Source organism: Lissotriton helveticus, chromosome 5_1, assembly GCF_964261635.1.
Source record: "Lissotriton helveticus chromosome 5_1, aLisHel1.1, whole genome shotgun sequence".
NCBI classification, from domain to species: Eukaryota; Metazoa; Chordata; class Amphibia; order Caudata; family Salamandridae; genus Lissotriton; species Lissotriton helveticus.
The window spans coordinates 766,017,107-766,041,719 of record NC_136065.1 but is presented as its reverse complement, the minus strand read 5'-3'; the positions used below and the strand labels follow the sequence as shown (position 1 = coordinate 766,041,719).

The following is a 24,613-nucleotide window of genomic DNA, read 5'->3' as shown; positions in this document are numbered from 1 at the left end:
CATCACATCATGCACAACAAATAACCCAATTACCTACAGCTATGTATTCAATTAGATACAGTCGAAGTTCAGGTTTTCCTTCTTCTCTTTCTACAGTCTCCCACCCCGGTAGGTTTGGTCTCCAGTTGTTGTCACAATTTAATCAAAAGTTGATGCTTTATTAAAACAGGAGTCCATGCCAGGAGTCCAACCCAGTTAGGAGGGACTTTAACTGTACTGCAGAAACAAGGTCAAAGTTTACTAGGTGAAACATCCCTTTATGAGTGATTTCTATCTGAGATGAACAGGGCAGCCCAAATGACAGATGACTATAACAGCTTTTATACTTTACCAAATCTAATGCTAGCTGAATTGGTCATGAGAGCCATGTAAAATAATGGTCACTTGAAGTAATTGTCAGATTCAAGTAATGGTCCAATCCAGAAAATGGTGAATCAAGGTAATGATTGGGTCAAAATATTACTATGCTAAGTTATGAGGTTGAAGTAGCCGGGAGCTGAAAAATGCCCAGCAGATCTAAATATGGTTTGTAAAGAAGCTTGTGCTTGATCCAATAACAAGGAGAGGTTAACGATCACAATGAGATGCCTCCTCACACAAAAAGCATCAAAAAATAGCACACAAATAGTACTGCTTGTGCTCGGTTCTCGAGGGAGGAGTTGAATATAACTGATATCATGCTGTAGTTCTCTGCCTCTCCACTATGTCTATTGCTCTTCCAGTACTATAAATGCACAATAAGCTATGCCAGGTTCGGGAATGTGGAAAAGCAAATGTGCAAGGAATAGCTGGATAAAGTAAATTAACATTGTTTTGCTATTATCATTTTAGTGTCAAGAAGCTGATCACGGGCGCCATCATGAGTAACGATTTCCTGAGACAACTGGAGGCCTCGCACGGGCGACGCATGGTGGACTGCATGTATGAGAGAACATACACGCAGGCGCAGGTGGTCATCCAGGAAGGGGCAGCAGGAAACCACCTCTATGTCCTGGCTGGTAAGAAAACAAGAAACCCACATGTATCAAACTGAACGTATTGCACTTGAAAACAAAAAACCCACATTGATCAAACTTGCACTAATGGTACACTGTCTGCGCACCAAATTGATACCAGCGAGATTTTTCCAACCGGAAGCCTGTCCTACAGTCCACAGCTTAAACATAAGCAAAGTATCTAAAGCAGGGTATCAAAACAAAATAAAATGAAAAACTATATAGCATCATTAATTGAATAATATACTTAACACTCCTCTCCCGATGTATGATCACAGTTGTAATGCAACCCTCATAAAAGATTGATTATTTCTTAGAAGTAAATATTACACACAAACTCTTGAAACAAACTTTCACATGTGGGGGAATTCAGTTCCAGCCAGGTTCTTTGAAGGAACGGAAAGCAGGTGCTCTGTGATAAAATAACTTACTCATGGGGGCTTTCACTCATCATCACTCCCTTATATAATCACTTGAAACACTGAAAAATCAAATCCCACAAATGTTACATTTTTTTGCAAAAAAATCTTTTTGCCTGTTTGTTGCAATTGATGAGTGAAACTTCGAGTAATACTAGATTCACATAAAATGCCCTCATTAAGAATGGTCTATCATTATACAAATTATCCCACGCAATCACTGATATGGTGGGGTAGGGAGCGTTGAGCAGGTAGTATGCATTTTTTGGAGTATACCTTGCAGAAATGTTACATTCCTTTTTTCAAACACTTTTTATTTGTCAACAAGCGGGCAACAAACTCAACACATATTTACATGGAGAAAAAAAAAAAAAAAACATAACGCAAGTGTTGAAAACCGGATGATATAGATCATTGAGCAACACGAAATTGCCAAAGACCTGTATTAAAATAGAAGCCCCCATATTGCATTTAATTTTATCATAGAGCAAGTACCCCTTTATTTTTGCCAATGCATATTCCATTTCACACGTTTCCCCAACCAACATCTTCCAATCACTAATAGAGGGAGGTTTCGGAGCAATCCATGCCCAGGCAATTACCAGCCTAGCAGCTACAAGTAGTATAAAAGATAGACGCGTAAGTCTATAATTCGTATTCTAAAAACCAATCATAATTTCCATGACTGAAACAGGTGAATCAATCCCCAGTCTCTGTGAGAATACTTGACCCACCTGCTGCCAGAATAGCTCTAATTCCAGGATTGATAGAATGAACTGAGTCATCAATGATGCTTAGTGCTTGTTCTATGGCGAATGAATTAACCCCTATCCCAGATTCTTACTCTAGCGTTCCGCCAATCTTTCACAATCACTTTGTCTATAATTAATAAGGCATTTATCCATATGGTTTATCAGAGATTTTGTCTTCTCCTTATTCAAACAATCCCAGATCTCAGAATTAGTCGTTTTTGTCAATCTCTAATTTAGAGGTATTTGAAGAGCATATGATCAGGTAGCTTAAACTGCACCTTCAAGTACTTAAAGGATGCAAGGCCATTATAATTGAAAAGATACCCAAGACAGATAATCCCATAACTAGCCCAGCATTTACTAGCAACATCTTGGAACACCTCTGGGAATAGCGATTGCCCCATAGGGGAAGTTTTTCAGATACAATTATATATTACATCTAGAAGAGATAGCTCGCCATATATATATACACTATCCTGTATAGTCTGAAACTTGACTCTTTTAAAATAATTCAGGTCATTGATTCTAAACAAAATCATATTACTATTCTCACCCAACATGAATTGATGAAAAAAATTGTACGAAAACGACCGGCAAAGGCAGACCAAAAATACATTTCAAAATCAGGAAAATCTAGCCCTCCCTGCTTATATGGAAGCTTTAACAAATCTATTGCTCGACGGGCTTTTCTATAGCCCCAAATGAAGCTGCTGAGATCACCCTCTAATCGCTTAAAAAAGAGTTGGGAATCGCAAAGGAATAGATCTAAATATATAAAAAAATGTGGGTAATATCTTTATTTTAATGATAATGGAGCGTCCGATAATACCGATAGGCAATTTATGCCAATTCTTTAAAGATCTAGCTGTATATTTCAATAAAGATTCATAATTCAAAGAAAATATCCTGTCTATCTGAACAGAGAGCTTAACCCCTAAATAAGTAGCTACATAGCAACCCCATAGATTGATTCTCCCGACTTAAAATTAAGAAGAATTTGTGTTTGATGCTTCATTCTCAATTACCTGTATTGCTCTGTCTGGTTCCATTGTGAAAACCGTAATATCATCTGCATAGGCGATAACATTAAGCAGAGTTACACCTGCCACTAATGGCGTGATTTGAGAATTAGACTACAAAGCATAAATAAATGATTCTATGTATAAAGCAAATAACAAAGGTGAGAGGGGACAACCCTGCCTAGTACTGCAGAGGATCGAAAAAGTTGATGATTGTAAGCCTGAGTATTCTAGTTTAGCTTGAGGTTTATTACATAAAGCTTGGATCCATTGCTTATATTGTCCCTTAACACCAAACATTGTGAGTATGGCCCACACGAAGTCCCAGACCACCCTATCAAAAGCCTTTTTGGCATCCCTGCCATATCGAAAGCACTGATCACCAAGTTAACGTGGGCTGTGGTATCCCTACCTTAAATAAAACCATGTTGATGAGGAGATACTAGCCCTGGCATAACAGGGGTAAGGCGATTCACAAGTATTTTTGCAAACATTTTGTCATCAGCATTGATAAGTGAGATTGGGCGGTACGAGCTGCACTTATCAGGGGGTTTATATTTTTTCAGAAAAAAGACTATCTGGGTCATGTTCCATGACTCTGGTATTTTACCATTTATGCAAATACACTTTATTACCAGTCTAAATGGTAGAGTTAGAAGATCTTTAAAAAGCTTATAAAATGCAATGGGTATAGAATCTTCCCCAGCTGCCTTACCCGATGGAAGAGAGGATATTGCCAAGTCTATCTCTTTCTTTGAGATATACTTTTCCAATAAGGCTGATGCTTCTCATTCAAAGTTGGTAAGTATCTACCCTGGAGATACCGTTGTATGTCTTCCTCTTTTAGCGCAATAGTTGGAGTATATAGCTCTTGATAATAGTTGGAAAAGTGTTCTAAAATCTCCTGAGGTTGTGAGTAAGAAATGCCATTTGCTCCCTTTACAGCTCTAATATAAGTTTTAGCCCGATCCTCTGCAACCTTATGGGCCAGAATCCTGCCTATTTGCTCGCCATATTCGTACTGCTTAAAACAATGATTATTAAATCTTGCCGCAATTCTCTACCTGAATGTCTTCTTTGTAACTAGTCTAAGATCTATTAAGGAGATAAGCAGTTGTTCTTGATTGTTAGTATCCGACAAGACTGCCTCTGCATGTTGTTCTTCCACTCCACGCATGACTTGAATAGCCTCCTTACTTGCGATTTTACGTGCTTTATTCTGTTGCCATACATATTGTTGAGTTATGCCTCTAGTGACTGCTTTCCAAGTATCCCAAACCATAAACGGAGAAGTTGACCCAATATTTTCTTTAAAGACTAAATCAAGCTGTTTCCTGATATTAGCTAAGTATACATTATCTGAAAGTAAGTATCTAGGAAAAGAAAAATGTCTAAGTGTCTTACATCCTGCTATGGTCCTAAAAAATAATAATGTAGGATTATGATCAGACGTGACGCGTGGGCATACTTCCAGATCTGACGTCAGCATTATTTGATCCCACCCATGCCATATCAATTCTAGAATAGAGTTGGTGTGGGACAGTATAATACGTATATCCCGGAATAGTTGGATACAAATATCTCCATACATCCTTAATGAACTGCAGGCACCCCAATTATAGAATTACTGCCCATGTCTTCCGCATTCTATGGGTATCACAACCTCTGATTGTGTCGATGATGTAATACATAACACAATTGAGGTCTCCCGTTACCACTCGCTCCCCCTCCCAATTCAGCATTTCCATATTCAATTAATCAAATTTTACTTTCCATGCTGATTCGCTCATGCTTTTCAGTGTATTTCTCCCAGAAAATGTGCCTTTTTTCATTGGGTGTAATCTCTGGGTGTAATACCCCAGCCATACAGTGTTCCTGTTCAACTTTTAAATTACGTGGGAATGATAATTCTGCAATCTGCCCTTTCAGAACTATCTACCCACTTGCTGACAAAACAACACAACAAGCAACTGGAGCACAAATGGAGAAAAAATCAAGATAGCACAGATAAAGGTAACTTCAAATTCTTACTATGACGCTACCAACAGCAGATACGGAACACCAAATGCGCCGATCTTGTAAATCACACCCACACCAACACAAACAGCAGCAAGGAAGTCTTCGCCATCATCATCAAAGATTTGCTCAACAACATCACCCCCTTGCAAGACTTTTGCAACAACTCTCAGAATTCTTCTGTGACAAAATCACCTCTAAATATATTTCAACTTCAACCCTCAACTAGACCCCGTCAGTGTCACAACTCAAATTCCATCACAGCTGAAGAATGAACTGTGACATTGTGGCCGCTAGCACTACTATCAAAGACGCCACTGCCATGAAGTCGATCCACTCAGGGGCTCTACTGATCCCTTGTCCCCCACACACCTTCACTAAAGGTCTCTTACAGATCAGCGAAGCTCTAACACTCATTCTCAATGACTCCATCGACTCAGCCACGTTCCCGGATAATTGGGAATACATTATGCCCCAGCTCGACAAACCATCCACGGACCCAGCCCTGCTTTCCAACAGAATAAACACAGAAATCTTCTTTCTCCTGGACCACTCTGCAGCACTTAATACAGTTTCTTACCGCATTCTTAAAAGGCACCTGCACAAGATTGATATTCATGGACCCCGCACTTCATTGGATCTGCTCCTTAACAGATAGAACATATATTGTGATCCTGGCACCTTACTCCTCAGAACCCAGCAAACTCATCTGAAGATTGCCTCAAGGTTCATCATTAAGCCACACCCTCTTTAATACATTCATGATACTTCCGGCCAGTGAAATCAGCGCACACAACATCAAAATCCTCTCCTACGTCAACAACATACAACTCATACTCTCCTTCTCGGACAGGACCCCCAACACAAGAAACAAGTTCACCGCCTGCAACAGCTAAATGGACATGACCGCGCAAGTCTATACCATCACTGCATGCTGCTTCAACACCCTGAAAATGCTGAGGAATATATTCAAATGGTTCTCAAGCAGCACCAGAAAAAGTGTTACTCACGCCCTAGTTACTACCAAGTTGGACTATGAGAAAACCCTTCATGCCTGCATCACCAAACAGATCACCAGAAGACTACAAACTATCCAGAACCTGGCAGCTAGACTCACCCTCAACCTCGCATATAGAACTCACATCACACCACACCACACCTCAGGGAGTTGGGGGCTTCATTCCTATGGAGAATCAGACAAGACGGCTGGAACAAATGACTGACTCCTGGAGGAAGAGTGGGTGGAAAGAGAGAGAGGGAGGGAGGAAGAGAGAGATGCAAGATATTGTTCTGGTGTAACTGGCGCTCCAATGAAAGGAATGATGGGTGGGGGTTGGATCCTTGTGAGAAGGGTACTACATGTTCTAGTGATAAGAAGCACTCCGTCTGCCAGAAGAAGTGCTCTGTGACAAAAGAACAAAATTACTTAGGCGACCATGCATGGATTATTAACAATTGAGCATGCTTTTATTGCCCTCCCTTTTAGTTATTTGCTGCTTGCCTCCACAGTCCCATGATGCCCTTGCAGAGACCACCATCATGTTTACTCTTCTACTCTCCATGAGGTATAATTAGACTTAGGCAAAACATTGCTCTATTTAAAAAAAGGTTAATTAAGATAGTTTTTGGGGTGTGAATCTTTGAGCAAATATCAAACAATAATTGCTGAAAGAAGTCTGAGTTCATTTCGGGGTGCTCTGACCACTGAGCCCTCTGCTAAATCATAAGTGCCTGAGTTCATTTCGGGGTGCTCTGACCACTGAGCCCTCTGCTAAATCATAAGTGCCTATTTTTACTTTCTTCACTGATGATAACACTTCTATTTGCTGTCTTTTACTTTGTGTTACTTCACGGAACTCACACAAAATTGTCCTGTTTTTTCTTTTTCTTCTGCTAAACCTTTTTCATTTAAATTCAGTCTGAAAGGGAGCCCCTGATGAAAGTAGAAATGATAAACGAGAGATGACCAGCTAGTGCACTACCCTGAGGTCTATGTAATGGGCCAAACTAGCTGGAGCGTTGATCAGCGGTGAGAGAAGGATGGCCGAAGTCAAGGTGAGGGAGGTGTAGCGGCACCAGATTAATGACTAGATTACAGGATTAAAGACTTTAGAAAGTCATCTTGAAGGGATGGGATTGCATGAGAGGTTGAAAGCCTCCAGGTGACAGTGTCCATGTTGCTTTTGTCGCAGGCAGCTGGGCTGTGCTGGTTGGAAACACAGCTGTCTCTTCAGATGGATTAACGAAGTCAAGTGGGTGGCCAAATTTTAAACATGTTATTTATAGCCCATAATGCGAATGGATAGTTCTGCCTACCAATCAGAATGCCAGTCTCTTGCAAGAAACAGAGACCTTTAATTATTGAGCAGTCACTGTACAAAAAAATAAAATATCAGACACCCTGGCTGGCAACTAGGGCAGCAGGAATCAGAAGTCTTGTCATACCTACTTTACACATTGCTTCTAAATTAAGTCTGACTGTTTTTTTCTGCCAAGTTACGTACCAGAGGGTTGAGCACAGATTAATTTAGTGACTTTTGTCTAGATATGACATTTCTACCTGCTATCAATCAAAAGATTGCAAAAAACACAGTTGATGGACAGAATGTAGAACAATGTCATACATTCACCCCAGTACAAGGATCTGGGCCTAAATCCATCGTTTTTTTGCACTCCACACCACCCTGGGTTAGACACTGGCTATATGCAAATCAGCTCTGACCCTGTGCCACATGGGAACAGTCCAGCCCGAACTACCAAGCCATGTCTTTCCCAGACCGGAATCAAGCATCCAAGGAGCGGTTTCTGGCTATCAGCCTTCATCAGCCTGGATAGCTTGACTCCAGTGGTGTGGAGAGCCTGGGACTCACGTCTGAGCATACCCAGCCCACTCGGGGTGAAAATTGCAAAAAACACAGTTGATGGACAGAATGTAGAACAATGTCATACATTCAGCCCAGTACAAGGATCTGGGCCTAAATCCATCGTTTTTTTCCACTCCACACCACCCTGGGTTAGACACTGGCTATATGCAAATCAGCTCTGACCCTGTGCCACATGGGAACAGTCCAGTCCGAACTACCAAGCCATGTTTTTCCCAGACCGGAATCAAGCATCCAAGGACCGGTTTCTGGCTATCAGCCTTCATCCGCCTGGATAGCTTGACTCCAGTGGTGTGGAGAGCCTGGGACTCACGTCTGAGCATACCCAGCCTACTCGGGGTGAAAATTGCAAAAAACACAGTTGATGGACAGAATGTAGAACAATGTCATATATTTACCCCAGTACAAGGATCTGGGCCTAAATCCATCGTTTTTTTGCACTCCACACCACCCTGGGTTAGACACTGGTTCTACATTCTGTCCATCAACTGTGTTTTTTTCAATTTCACCCCGAGTGGGCTGGGGATGCTCAGACTTGAGTCCCAGGCTCTCCACACCACTGGAGTCAAGCTATCCAGGCTGAAGAAGGGTGATAGCCAGAAACCGGTCCTTGGATGCTTGATTCCGGTCTGGGAAAGACATGTCTTGGTAGTTCGGACTGGACTGTTCCCATGAGGCACAGGGTCAGAGCTGATTTGCATATAGCCAGTGTCTAACCCAGGGTGGTGTGGAGTGCAAAAAAACGATGGATTTAGGCCCAGATCCTTGTACTGGGGTGAATGTATGACATTGTTCTACATTCTGTCCATCAACTGTGTTTTTTGCAATTTCACCCCAAGTGGGCTGGGGATGCTCAGACGTGAGTCCCAGGCTCTCCACACCACTGGAGTCAAGCTATCCAGGCTGAAGAAGGCTGATTGCCAGAAACCGGTCCTTGGATGCTTGATTCCGGTCTGGGAAAGACATGGCTTGGTAGTTCGGACTGGACTGTTCCCATGAGGCACAGGGTCAGAGCTGATTTGCATATAGCCAGTGTCTAACCCAGGGTGGTGTGGAGTGCAAAAAAACGATGGATTTAGGCCCGATCCTTGTACTGGGGTGAATGTATGACATTGTTCTACATTCTGTCCATCAACTGTGTTTTTTGCAATTTCACCCCGAGTGGGCTGGGGATGCTCAGACGTGAGTCCCAGGCTCTGCACACCACTGGAGTCAAGCTATCCAGGCTGAAGAAGGCTGATAGCCAGAAACCGGTCCTTGGATGCTTTATTCCGGTCTGGGAAAGACATGGCTTGGTAGTTCGGACTGGACTGTTCCCATGAGGCAGAGGGTCAGAGCTGATTTGCATATAGCCAGTGTCTAACCCAGGGTGGTGTGGAGTGCAAAAAAACGATGGATTTAGGCCCAGATCCTTGTACTGGGGTGAATGTATGACATTGTTCTACATTCTGTCCATCAACTGTGTTTTTTGCAATTTCACCCCGAGTGGGCTGGGAATGCTCAGACGTGAGTCCCAGGCTCTCCACACCACTGGAGTCAAGCTATCCAGGCTGAAGAAGGCTGATAGCCAGAAACCGGTCCTTGGATGCTTGATTCCGGTCTGGGAAAGACATGGCTTGGTAGTTCGGACTGGACTGTTCCCATGAGGCACAGGGTCAGAGCTGATTTGGTGTGGAGTGCAAAAAAACGATGGATTTAGGCCCAGATCCTTGTACTGGGGTGAATGTATGACATTGTTCTACATCCTGTCCATCAACTGTGTTTTTTGCAATCAATCAAAAGATAGCACTTATTAAATGTTATAAGGTACCCTAATGTTATCCAATGGGCGAGATAAGCCTTACAGTAGTAAATTAACAAATGTAGGGGGTTTTCACGACTAGGACAAGTACAACTTAAACACACATAACCTACTTTTTAAATGCAATACACCCTGCCCTATGGGCCTACCTCACGGGTGACTTATATGTATTAATTATTTTGCTGGTCAAAATAACAGTTTAAAACTGCACGGCAGGGTGCAGTGGCAGACCAGAGACAAGTTTTAAAGTGATACTTAAGTGGGTGGCACAATGTGTGCTGCTGGCCCACTAGTAGCATTTAATTTACAGGCCCTGTGTACCATGTAGTATCACATATGAGGTACTTACAAGTAATTTAAATGTGCCAACGAGTTGTAGGTCACTTTTACCATGTTTTAGGGTTAAAGCACAAGCACTTTAGCACTGGTTAGCAGTAGTCAAGTGCACAGAGCCATAATGTCAACACAATCTAGTTCAGAAAACAGAAGGGCTGAAGGCAAAAGCTTTGAAGGATAGCACACAAAGCATGTCAGGCCTAAAACAAGTGAGCTTGGATATTTCTTGTCATGCAGCAAAGTTCCATAATTGTGCTGCTCGTATTAAGAAGGTAGTTCCACCTCTGTGCTGCTTCTTGTAATATGTGATGATCAGTCGAAGTGCCACTCTAGAATGGTGAGTTTTCTTCTGTATCTTTGCAGCTTTGCTTGGTCAGAGGATAGGATCATCTCATGGCTAATCCTGTGGGCAAATTGGAGTCCCTGATAGGGTGTCAACAATTATCTTGGCTTTCTAGTATTAATCATTCATATATAGGAGTTGTCCTGCTATTTGTATTTGGGATTGTTGCTAGCTATAGGCTAGGAAGTGTCGGACCCAAAGATATACACAGTTTGTATAGTCCAGGTGAGATGTGACAATAGCAATGATGGCCACTGCAGCATTGCCAACTCACCTTTGTGATACAGCTGTGTTAGGGGCTTTACAAAGGAATGTCAGGGCAGATATAGTGTCACTGCTTGGACACAAGCTCATTTGAATGTTGTAGCATATGTTTTATGTTGAAGTGGAAGATCTGTGTAAGATCTGCTTTGTGAACCATTTTTTTATAACTCTTTTTATTAACAAACATCGGCAAATTATACAGTACAGAGGATCGGACACATTTGACATCACAATACATATGGAAGGACGGACACACACAAATTACACTAGATATGGACATTACTGGGAGCTAGGGTCATCCTGTTCGATGCTGCGAGGTGGGGTACAGATGTTGCCTCTGTAACTATTCCATGGGCCCCAGACATGTGACCACTTCCTGGGGCACCCCCTTGCCAGATACACTGTCTTCTCTCTGAACATACACCAATCGAGATTGCCTTCCCAGACCTCCAGGGTGGGTGGATCCACTGCCCCCCATAATTGAGCTATATTTCTTTTGGCCAAAAAACAACAAGTGATGGACTGAATGTGGATCAATGTCACACACTCCCCCAGTCAAAAGATCTGGGCCCAAATCCATCGTTTTTTTGCACTCCACACCACCCTGGGTCAGATAATGGCTTTATGCAAATCAGCTCTGACCCTGTTGCCCCATGGGAACAGTCCAGTCCGAACTACAACAGCCATATCTTTCCCAGACCGGAATCAAGCATCCGAGGACCGGACCGGTTTCGAGGTAACACCTCTCTTCAGCCCGGCTAGCTTGACTCCAAGTGGTGTGGAGTGCCTGGGACCCACGTCTGGGCATCCCCAGCGCACTTAGGGCGGCAATTGCAAAAAACAACAAGTGATGGACTGAATGTGGATCAATGTCACACACTCCCCCAGTCAAAAGATCTGGGCCCAAATCCATCGTTTTTTTGCACTCCACACCACCCTGGGTCAGATAATGGCTTTATGCAAATCAGCTCTGACCCTGTTGCCCCATGGGAACAGTCCAGTCCGAACTACAACAGCCATATCTTTCCCAGACCGGAATCAAGCATCCGAGGACCGGACCGGTTTCGAGGTAACACCTCTCTTCAGCCCGGCTAGCTTGACTCCAAGTGGTGTGGAGTGCCTGGGACCCACGTCTGGGCATCCCCAGCGAACTTAGGGCGGCAATTGCAAAAAACAACAAGTGATGGACTGAATGTGGATCAATGTCACACACTCCCCCAGTCAAAAGATCTGGGCCCAAATCCATCGTTTTTTTGCACTCCACACCACCCTGGGTCAGATAATGGCTTTATGCAAATCAGCTCTGACCCTGTTGCCCCATGGGAACAGTCCAGTCCGAACTACAACAGCCATATCTTTCCCAGACCGGAATCAAGCATCCGAGGACCGGACCGGTTTCGAGGTAACACCTCTCTTCAGCCCGGCTAGCTTGACTCCAAGTGGTGTGGAGTGCCTGGGACCCACGTCTGGGCATCCCCAGCGCACTTAGGGCGGCAATTTCAAAAAACAACAAGTGATGGACTGAATGTGGATCAATGTCACACACTCCCCCAGTCAAAAGATCTGGGCCCAAATCCATCGTTTTTTTGCACTCCACACCACCCTGGGTCAGATAATGGCTTTATGCAAATCAGCTCTGACCCTGTTGCCCCATGGGAACAGTCCAGTCCGAACTACAACAGCCATATCTTTCCCAGACCGGAATCAAGCATCCGAGGACCGGACCGGTTTCGAGGTAACACCTCTCTTCAGCCCGGCTGTAGTTCGGACTGGACTGTTCCCATGGGGCAACAGGGTCAGAGCTGATTTGCATAAAGCCATTATCTGACCCAGGGTGGTGTGGAGTGCAAAAAAACGATGGATTTGGGCCCAGATCTTTTGACTGGGGGAGTGTGTGACATTGATCCACATTCAGTCCATCACTTGTTGTTTTTTGCAATTGCCGCCCTAAGTGCGCTGGGGATGCCCAGACGTGGGTCCCAGGCACTCCACACCACTTGGAGTCAAGCTAGCCGGGCTGAAGAGAGGTGTTACCTCGAAACCGGTCCGGTCCTCGGATGCTTGATTCCGGTCTGGGAAAGATATGGCTGTTGTAGTTCGGACTGGACTGTTCCCATGGGGCAACAGGGTCAGAGCTGATTTGCATAAAGCCATTATCTGACCCAGGGTGGTGTGGAGTGCAAAAAAACGATGGATTTGGGCCCAGATCTTTTGACTGGGGGAGTGTGTGACATTGATCCACATTCAGTCCATCACTTGTTGTTTTTTGCAATTGCCGCCCTAAGTGCGCTGGGGATGCCCAGACGTGGGTCCCAGGCACTCCACACCACTTGGAGTCAAGCTAGCCGGGCTGAAGAGAGGTGTTACCTCGAAACCGGTCCGGTCCTCGGATGCTTGATTCCGGTCTGGGAAAGATATGGCTGTTGTAGTTCGGACTGGACTGTTCCCATGGGGCAACAGGGTCAGAGCTGATTTGCATAAAGCCATTATCTGACCCAGGGTGGTGTGGAGTGCAAAAAAACGATGGATTTGGGCCCAGATCTTTTGACTGGGGGAGTGTGTGACATTGATCCACATTCAGTCCATCACTTGTTGTTTTTTGCAATTGCCGCCCTAAGTGCGCTGGGGATGCCCAGACGTGGGTCCCAGGCACTCCACACCACTTGGAGTCAAGCTAGCCGGGCTGAAGAGAGGTGTTACCTCGAAACCGGTCCGGTCCTCGGATGCTTGATTCCGGTCTGGGAAAGATATGGCTGTTGTAGTTCGGACTGGACTGTTCCCATGGGGCAACAGGGTCAGAGCTGATTTGCATAAAGCCATTATCTGACCCAGGGTGGTGTGGAGTGCAAAAAAACGATGGATTTGGGCCCAGATCTTTTGACTGGGGGAGTGTGTGACATTGATCCACATTCAGTCCATCACTTGTTGTTTTTTGCAATTGCCGCCCTAAGTGCGCTGGGGATGCCCAGACGTGGGTCCCAGGCACTCCACACCATTTGGAGTCAAGCTAGCCGGGCTGAAGAGAGGTGTTACCTCGAAACCGGTCCGGTCCTCGGATGCTTGATTCCGGTCTGGGAAAGATATGGCTGTTGTAGTTCGGACTGGACTGTTCCCATGGGGCAACAGGGTCAGAGCTGATTTGCATAAAGCCATTATCTGACCCAGGGTGGTGTGGAGTGCAAAAAAACGATGGATTTGGGCCCAGATCTTTTGACTGGGGGAGTGTGTGACATTGATCCACATTCAGTCCATCACTTGTTGTTTTTTGCAATTGCCGCCCTAAGTGCGCTGGGGATGCCCAGACGTGGGTCCCAGGCACTCCACACCACTTGGAGTCAAGCTAGCCGGGCTGAAGAGAGGTGTTACCTCGAAACCGGTCCGGTCCTCGGATGCTTGATTCCGGTCTGGGAAAGATATGGCTGTTGTAGTTCGGACTGGACTGTTCCCATGGGGCAACAGGGTCAGAGCTGATTTGCATAAAGCCATTATCTGACCCAGGGTGGTGTGGAGTGCAAAAAAACGATGGATTTGGGCCCAGATCTTTTGACTGGGGGAGTGTGTGACATTGATCCACATTCAGTCCATCACTTGTTGTTTTTTGCAATTGCCGCCCTAAGTGCGCTGGGGATGCCCAGACGTGGGTCCCAGGCACTCCACACCACTTGGAGTCAAGCTAGCCGGGCTGAAGAGAGGTGTTACCTCGAAACCGGTCCGGTCCTCGGATGCTTGATTCCGGTCTGGGAAAGATATGGCTGTTGTAGTTCGGACTGGACTGTTCCCATGGGGCAACAGGGTCAGAGCTGATTTGCATAAAGCCATTATCTGACCCAGGGTGGTGTGGAGTGCAAAAAAACGATGGATTTGGGCCCAGATCTTTTGACTGGGGGAGTGTGTGACATTGATCCACATTCAGTCCATCACTTGTTGTTTTTTGCAATTGCCGCCCTAAGTGCGCTGGGGATGCCCAGACGTGGGTCCCAGGCACTCCACACCACTTGGAGTCAAGCTAGCCGGGCTGAAGAGAGGTGTTACCTCGAAACCGGTCCGGTCCTCGGATGCTTGATTCCGGTCTGGGAAAGATATGGCTGTTGTAGTTCGGACTGGACTGTTCCCATGGGGCAACAGGGTCAGAGCTGATTTGCATAAAGCCATTATCTGACCCAGGGTGGTGTGGAGTGCAAAAAAACGATGGATTTGGGCCCAGATCTTTTGACTGGGGGAGTGTGTGACATTGATCCACATTCAGTCCATCACTTGTTGTTTTTTGCAATTGCCGCCCTAAGTGCGCTGGGGATGCCCAGACGTGGGTCCCAGGCACTCCACACCACTTGGAGTCAAGCTAGCCGGGCTGAAGAGAGGTGTTACCTCGAAACCGGTCCGGTCCTCGGATGCTTGATTCCGGTCTGGGAAAGATATGGCTGTTGTAGTTCGGACTGGACTGTTCCCATGGGGCAACAGGGTCAGAGCTGATTTGCATAAAGCCATTATCTGACCCAGGGTGGTGTGGAGTGCAAAAAAACGATGGATTTGGGCCCAGATCTTTTGACTGGGGGAGTGTGTGACATTGATCCACATTCAGTCCATCACTTGTTGTTTTTTGCAATTGCCGCCCTAAGTGCGCTGGGGATGCCCAGACGTGGGTCCCAGGCACTCCACACCACTTGGAGTCAAGCTAGCCGGGCTGAAGAGAGGTGTTACCTCGAAACCGGTCCGGTCCTCGGATGCTTGATTCCGGTCTGGGAAAGATATGGCTGTTGTAGTTCGGACTGGACTGTTCCCATGGGGCAACAGGGTCAGAGCTGATTTGCATAAAGCCATTATCTGACCCAGGGTGGTGTGGAGTGCAAAAAAACGATGGATTTGGGCCCAGATCTTTTGACTGGGGGAGTGTGTGACATTGATCCACATTCAGTCCATCACTTGTTGTTTTTTGCAATTGCCGCCCTAAGTGCGCTGGGGATGCCCAGACGTGGGTCCCAGGCACTCCACACCACTTGGAGTCAAGCTAGCCGGGCTGAAGAGAGGTGTTACCTCGAAACCGGTCCGGTCCTCGGATGCTTGATTCCGGTCTGGGAAAGATATGGCTGTTGTAGTTCGGACTGGACTGTTCCCATGGGGCAACAGGGTCAGAGCTGATTTGCATAAAGCCATTATCTGACCCAGGGTGGTGTGGAGTGCAAAAAAACGATGGATTTGGGCCCAGATCTTTTGACTGGGGGAGTGTGTGACATTGATCCACATTCAGTCCATCACTTGTTGTTTTTTGCAATTGCCGCCCTAAGTGCGCTGGGGATGCCCAGACGTGGGTCCCAGGCACTCCACACCACTTGGAGTCAAGCTAGCCGGGCTGAAGAGAGGTGTTACCTCGAAACCGGTCCGGTCCTCGGATGCTTGATTCCGGTCTGGGAAAGATATGGCTGTTGTAGTTCGGACTGGACTGTTCCCATGGGGCAACAGGGTCAGAGCTGATTTGCATAAAGCCATTATCTGACCCAGGGTGGTGTGGAGTGCAAAAAAAACGATGGATTTGGGCCCAGATCTTTTGACTGGGGGAGTGTGTGACATTGATCCACATTCAGTCCATCACTTGTTGTTTTTTGCAATTGCCGCCCTAAGTGCGCTGGGGATGCCCAGACGTGGGTCCCAGGCACTCCACACCACTTGGAGTCAAGCTAGCCGGGCTGAAGAGAGGTGTTACCTCGAAACCGGTCCGGTCCTCGGATGCTTGATTCCGGTCTGGGAAAGATATGGCTGTTGTAGTTCGGACTGGACTGTTCCCATGGGGCAACAGGGTCAGAGCTGATTTGCATAAAGCCATTATCTGACCCAGGGTGGTGTGGAGTGCAAAAAAACGATGGATTTGGGCCCAGATCTTTTGACTGGGGGAGTGTGTGACATTGATCCACATTCAGTCCATCACTTGTTGTTTTCTGCATATTTCTTTTGGCCAACATGAACCCCAAAGTGACCCATTGTGTCTGTGAGGCGTTCAAATCAGTAGGCTCCCATATGTTTAGAAGGCATCTCCTTGCATCTGGACGGAGAGTGATGCTTAAAACCTTGCTGATTATCTCGTGGATTTGAAGCCAGTAAGAGCTGATGTGTGTACACTCCCAGATAGTGTGCATAAAAGTGCCAGAGAGGCCACAACGCATTTTACATTCTCCCAAGTCGGCCCATCCCATGCTCACTAAACGAGGCTCTGTCATGTAAATTCTATGGAGGATTTCTAATTGAACCAGTCTTAAACGTGTTGGAATAGTGACGACCCTGGGGGAGGATACCGCTGATTGCCAGTCCTCATCATCCAATTCTATCCCGTCATGCACCCATTTGTCCCTCAGTGTTTGAAGAGGGTCTGTCATATGGTTAATTAGCTTTCTATAAATTAGTGAGATTGTCTTTTCGGGAAGATGACCATCTAAAACTCTGCCTTCTAGCGGGGAGGCCTCAGGGGGGTCAGTTCCCATGGGTAGGGAGGACAGGAGTGAGTGCTGGATCTGCAAATAGCAGAACTATTCTGAATCCGCCATTTCTTACTCAGTTTGCAGCTCCTTGAAGGACTTGACTTTTCCCTTCCCCCACATATCTATCTTTAATAACTGGAATTCCTATAAGATCCCACCTGTCGAAGCCCTTCGTTTTCCTGAGGTCACCCAGCTTCTGTGCGTCCCAGAGGGGGCTGGCTAGTGTAAACTTATGTCTCCAACCCAGAGAGCTGGTGGCATTGTGCCAAATTTGCACTGAGTGCTTCGTTGGGCCTGTTAACAAGAAACTATTGGGTCTGGAGTAAAAAACTCTGTTATAGTTCCCGCCCGGAAGGAGCCACCGATCCATGGCGTAGCCTGGGTCATTTGCACGACCGAACATGCCATGGTTGATAGCCGCGAGCTGGGAGGCCAAATAATACTTCCTGATATCCGGGAGACTGATGCCCCTGTCGTACCAGTTCAGAGTTAGTTTGTTTAAAGCAATTCGAGATCAACCGTCCCATAAACGCTCTCTTTGCAGGCCTTCAATTTCCCTAAAGTAAGATGCCGGTACTATATCTAAGGTATTTTGCAAGACAAAGAAATCTTGGCAGGGCCAGCATTTTAAAAAGGGCAGGCCTACCCAGAAGTGAAATAGGGAGCTTTTCTAATTATTGATGTCACTTTTGAGTTTCTGGTGAGGGGGAAGAAGATTCTGGGGGTACCTGACCGAAGGGTCAAGGGAGACGAAGATCCCCAAGTACTTAAATCTATTGTTCTTAATTTGTATATGGCAATCCCTGGGAGGAGTAGGAGGGCTCCCCCTCAAAACGAACAGCAGGGATTTCCCCCAATTAATGGTGAGCCCTAGAACCTCCCAAAGACTGCCAGGATGTCTAAAACGACTATGAGGGACTTTTGGGCAAAGGCCAATAGAGCAAGATATCGTCGGCATACAGTGATATACGGTCCTCCCATCCAGGGGACCACCTCAGTCCCCTTATCATTGGATCCCAGCGAATCCAGGCCGCCGGGGACTCCAAGGCCAGGGAAAAAAGGAGGGGGGACAACGGGCATCCCTGACGCATACCACGACTAAGCTGGAATGAGGCTGACACCTTATTGTTTACTACTACTTGTGCCAGAGGCGTCACATATAGTAGACGTACCCACCGAATGAACTCTGGACCAAACCCAAACTTAGCCAGAACTGCCCACAAATAGGGCCACTCAATAGTGTCAAAAGCCATAGTCGCATCCAATGAGACAATCACTGCTGATTCTCGAAGGGTATGTGCTCTATCGATAACTCCATGTACCCAATGCAGATTAAGGGTAGTATTCCTATGGGGGATAAAGCCAGATTGATCGGGATGTATTAGGTCGGTGATCACTTTTATCAAACGGTTAGCTAGAAGCTTAGCCAAGATTTTAGGCTCTGCGTTTAGAAGGGAGATGGCCTGTAGGAGGCACAATCAGACTTGTTTTTTCCCTCCTTGTGAATAGTGACAATAGTAGCTACCCTTTCCTCTGGGAGAAGTAACCCTGCTTCTCTAGCTTCCTTATACATTGTCTTCAAGTGGGGGGTGAGTTTATTAGGCCTGAGTTTGTAGAGCTCGATAGTGAGCCCATTTGGGCCTAGCGCTTTCCCTGAGTTTAACGAGCGAATTGCTTGGACAATTTCTTCCGATGTAAAGGGACTGTCAAGGTAACTCCGGTCTTCCAGGGAGAGACAAGGAAGTTTAATGTCGCGAAGCAGTTCCTGCGAATCTTCCTCCAAAAGGGAGGATTTAGTCGTATAGACTGCTTGAAAGTGCTCAGCGAAGCTGTCTACAATTTCTTGCGGGTCCGTGATTGGGACATCTCTTCTTGTTCTGAGCTCAGGTACCAGGCGGCTTGCCCACTACTTTCTGTCCAACCACGCAATGAGTTTCCGGCCTTGTCTCCCAGATCATAAAGCCTACCCTGCTACTCCCTGCTAAGGGCCTTGGCCCTATCAGTGACCACTGTTTTGTAGTCATGCTGCTTTAGGCCCAGTAGGTGAAGCTTGTCCAGCGTCACCCCCATCTCCAGGTCACCCTGTAGCCTATACATTTCGGTCTCAAGCTCAAGAACCTCTTTTTGCTTGTCCTTCTTAGTGCCAGCTATTAACGATAGGGCCTGTCCCCGGACTACCGTCTTGAACGCTCCCCACAACGATTGAGAGGAGGATACTGATCCCACATTATAGGTAAAGTATTCGTCTATAGCCTTAATGAGAACTTTACGGATGTTTGGGTTGCACAGATACCAGGGGTCGATTGGGGCCAGTCTCCCCGCTGTTCCCCGGCCCTGAAGTAGGTGGATCCAGAGTGGTGAGTGGTCAGAAATACCCCTGGCTAAGTGTTTAATTTCACTTATATAAGTGGCTTGTGCGGCCAGTACCAGCCAATAGTCTATCCTAGAGAGACTGTGATGGGCTCCCGAGTGAAAGGTGTACTGTATCTGGTCTGGATGATAGAGCCACTAACCATCAACCAGGCCCATAGCTTCCAAGAAATTGGGTAGCCATCTCCCGTGGAGGAAACCTATCCAGAGTGCCTGAGACGACCGCGTTAAAGTCGCCTCCCAGTATCAGAAGCCCATCCGGGACCATGAGCAGGACTGCACCTAAGACAGCAAATGTGGTTCCCTGCAGGCCCGGCGGGACATAGATAGACATGAAGGTGGTTAAACGGCCCTCCCACATACCAGTCACACCAACATATCTGCCTCGATCATCAATCCATGTGGAACTCACTAACAGCGGAAATGCGTTTCTAGTCATAATACCCACCCCCCTGGACCAAGAAGTGAACCCTGCATGTGCGATCATCTTATACCCCCCTCTGTGCATTGCTTTGCATAAGTTTCCAACCAAGTGCGTCCCCTGTAGCAGGACTACATCCGGCACGTGTCTCTTAATATATTGGAGTTCGACACTCTGTTTGACTTTATCGCCTAACCCATTAACATTCCAGCTCAGAATCTTTATATCCTTATCCCCCATCATCCTTGGCACGACTATGGACATGCCAACAATCCATTGCGATTACATTTGTGAACCATTTTTGCTTGGAATGTGACACTGTAAATTTGATTGGAGCTGGCAACCTGGCCTCAGCCAGTTTTAGTATGTGGCGATATTAATATAAATTGGAATAATAATGCACTGACGGAAGGGTTTATTAAGTACAAGGGGCGTAAACCAAAAGTGTTTAAGGCAATGTATAATTTAGTTGAGGATCAGGGGCTGGTGGATGTTTGGGGCCACTTGAGACTACAGGATAGCGGGTATACATTCTATTCTTACCCGCATAAGAAATTGGTCAGATTGGATTATTTTTTTGCTCCAGCTTCAGTATTGGAAGGTGCGACTGTCAGTGTCTACCCCAGAATTTCGTCTGACCACGCTCCTATTATAATGGAGATACAAGCAGATATAACTAGACCTAGAAATTTAAATTTTAAATTTGATAGGAAGCTGGGGCTAAATAGTGATTTTGAAGCCTATATGGGAAGATGGATCCAGTTATTTTTTGAGGAAAATAAGGGTACCGCTACGGTCCCTATAATTTGGGATACCTTCAAGGCAGGATTTCGTGGAGAATGCATGAGTTTCACGATTTATCATCGAAAGAAGGCTAGACAAGAGTCAGATACATTATATCAGCATTTAATTCAGGCTGAAACTGTATTGATGGATGGGGTGGCCAGAGGGCAGAATGATATGAGCAACTTGGAGGATAAAGTAGCAAAAGAGAGAGCGAAGGTGGTGGGTTTTTAGTGTGTGGAGAACGCAAGGAGGTTTTTAACATCGAAGACGGAAAAACACGAGTATGGTGAAACAATTGGAAAGAGGCTGGCGGTACAGCTTCGCATGAAGGAATTGGCAAGAAATATCGCGACAATGAAGGATGAACGCGGGGTGGCACACTCTGACCCTCAAGAAATTTGATGAGGATGGTCTAGACTGGTTAGAAATGCTTGAATTGGGTTTAAACAAGCTAGATCCAAATGTGGCGTTGCAATTGGAAGCCCCGATTATGGAGGAGGAAATGGAAAAAGCTGTAAAAAGTCTTGCTATTGGCAAAGCTGCCGGCCCCGATCGAATACCTACTGAGGTCTATAGACAGTTTTACAGCATTATTAAGAAGGAGCTTTTAGTAGTGATGCAGGCTGCTCAGCGGGGCTCCCCTCCTAGATCATGGGCGGATGCCACTATTGCTGTTTTTGTAAGAAAGGAAAGCCACATGATTCAGTAGGGTCATATCGACCTATATCGTTATTAAACGCGGATAATAAAATGTATTCGAAAATACTAGCTGATCGGATATCTAACTGTATGGTTCCTTTAGTGTCACCGCATCAACATGGTTTCATACTAAAAAGAGGGACAGTAGAGCATGTCAATAAAGTTATCACGCTATTTGACTTTGCTGCTGTAAAAAAAAATGATCTGGCGCTCATTTTACTAGATGCTGAAAAAGCATTCGACCGAGTTCAATGGGGGTACTTGTGGAAGTTGATGCAGAAAATGGGTTTTGGTCCAAAATTTATGGTCACCATACAATCTTTATATATTACACCGACAGCCAAAATTTCAGCTATGGGCTTACTCTCGGACTGTGTTAATATTAAACATGGAACACGTCAAGGATGCCCATGCTCCCCTCTTTTATTTGCCCTTTACATTAATCCTTTTATTGAACAGTTGAATAGGAGTATTCTGATCCCACCCTATCAAGTATCTGAACATTATTTCTCCGTGTTTGCTTATGCCAATGATATTGCGGTGACAACGGTAAATCCCGGCACTGCAATTAGAGAAATTGAGCGGTTGGCCAAGGAGTTTGGGCGAGTGTCCGGTTACAAACTGAATGAGTCAAAGATGCAGATTTTATGCTCGGAAACTGTAGGTTGGATGGACGGAAGAGTCGTAAAGGAGGTAACATACTTAGGCATTCAACTTAGGGCAAATATGACTGAATTAGTTGAGGCTAATTGGAATACATTGATGAACAAAATTAGACATTCGCTGGATAGGTGGGATCGCCTGTATTTAACTATTATTGGTCGCACCAATGTGATAAAAATGAATGTGTTACCAAAAGTGTTATACTTATTTAGGTCAATGCCCCTAGAAATTACCAAGGACAAGATAAAGGCCTTACAGGCGAGGTGTGGTAAATTTATCTGGAGCCCAGGGAAACCGAGGCGGGCAATGAGGTGTATGACCTTACCGTATACAAGGGGCTGATTGGGAGTCCCAGATTTTTTTTTATATTATGTAACTTGTTTTCTATTAAAGATGAGGACGCTTATTACTGGAGAGATAGAAGCCAATGTGGCTAATATCCCTTCTATTTTTGAAATGCAACTCGGGCCATTTGTGAATCAATCATTTTTTAAGGAGATTGATGGGTCCTACTACAAACGGACACGTTGTAAGGTAGTGATGGGCGCATTTAAGGTCTGGAAATGGCTCTTTAATAGAATGGAGATAGTGAAACTTTCTTACTACACGCCTTTTAATGCACATAGGCTTCTTCCAGACATATTCTATGATGATATGGCTATAATCTGGCAGCAGAAAGGGGTTAGATGTCTGGGAGATATGTCTAAGGATCAAGGGATTCTTAAATCATTTGAGGAGCTACAAATACAGCTTTCTTTCCCTAGAAACTTTTTTTTTAAATGTCTGCAAATTCGGGATTTTTTACACAGACGGAAACTTATATTACAGCAGAAACTAATCGTAGAAGCAGTAAGGAGGTCAGCTAACATAGGCACAGTATATCAACTGTTACTTGCTGATAGGAGTGACGATTTAGAAAAAGTGAGGGTAAAATGGCTGGGCTTATTAGACGATTCAGAAATAGATATGGAAGATCTTCTACTCCTCTCCAAGGAGGCACTAATGTCGGCAAATCTAAAGGCCCAGTTTTGTAAACCTCTGTATGATTTGTATTATACCCCGATTTGAATGGCAAAATGGGGAGGAGGCAATCATGGCAAGTGTTTTAGATGTGGGGATGATGATGCAGGGGCAGTGCATATCTTTGTTACCTGTGTTAAACTTCAAGGTTTTATAATCATATCTTGGAAAATTTTTATCCCTTGTAATAAGAATACCGATACATATTACCCCTGCTATGTTGATGTTGGGAAAAATACCAAAGGATAGTAATGTCGAGCCATTATATAAATATCGTCACTTTATATTTTATGCAATGACTGTAGCCCGCCTATGTATAGCCACTGACTGGCTTCAGGAAAAACCGCCCGTATTTCACCAATGGCGTGTCAAATTTTTTAATTTGTACAATCTGGAGTGGGGACTGTTTTCTATTAAGGGACCAAGGAAAAGAAGAATGGGTATAAAAATCTGGAGTGCGTTTCGTGATTACTATGAGGACTGAATAATGTTCTTTTTTTCTCTGTAACATTTCGGGACAAGTATCTGAACTGTAATTGCTTTAATTTTTGGTTTGTAATTTTTACTGTGAATAATAAAATAATCAAAAAACAATTTAAAAAAAAAAAAGTAAATTTGATTGGTATGTGGAAAAGTAAATTTTACCATGTTCTGTGTCCCTACGTGTCATCCGTCATATGTTATGTGTGCATGATTAAATATGCATATGTACTCCCCATGTCTGATTAATGACGCAATTATAGTTGTGTCCACCTCTGGTATGTCATTTCCCAGTTCTCGTGAGTAATATGAATATCAGGCCTATGTAAAGTTATGTTGCCACGTTTCTCAGTGTGCACGTTATTCCATTATAAAGTCCCCGTTTCTAGGCCTCAACAGGGCCCGGACACCAGATTCAGCTCCTGTCTCCTGAAGCCTCGCTGAGGAGCGATACAGCCCCCACCTGTATCCTCGACCCTTCACTTACTTCCTGCCTCGCAGTGCCCGGTGCAGCCTGGCTCAGTCTCTGAGTCTGCCAAGAATATGTTATGATTCCAGCTATCAGTTTAGTCCTCCTTCTCTGCATTCCTAAGCTACTGAACTGCATCAATAGTTTCCGTCATTGTCTAGCCTATTCGGCCCCATGTTAAGAGAAATACTGTATTTAATGGTCATTTAATATTCTTCATCACGCACTACATGTAGAATAAATGCATGCTCTAGCCTTAGAGTCTGTTAGCTTTTCCCCTCATGACTTCTAGTTTATATCAACATGTTCCCTAAACATTAGATACCAGATAGGGTTTAGGTACATGTCGCTACGACCCTCCAGACTTTAGTCTCTGCTCCTAGCACAGAGTTCATAGCCCCCAGCTTCTCC

At 45.1% G+C, this 24,613-nt stretch overlaps 1 protein-coding gene across 2 annotated transcripts in view; it reads left to right on the top strand.

Moving 5' to 3' along the window:
- LOC144753369 (cGMP-dependent protein kinase 2-like) overlaps positions 1-24,613 on the top strand; it is a 1,794,633-nt gene that overhangs the window by 370,029 nt on the left and 1,399,991 nt on the right. For both annotated transcript variants that reach the window (XM_078641085.1, XM_078641086.1), the window contains exon 2: positions 832-998. In XM_078641085.1, the coding sequence (XP_078497211.1) occupies positions 832-998 (167 nt within the window). The remainder of the gene's footprint in view (positions 1-831; positions 999-24,613) is intronic.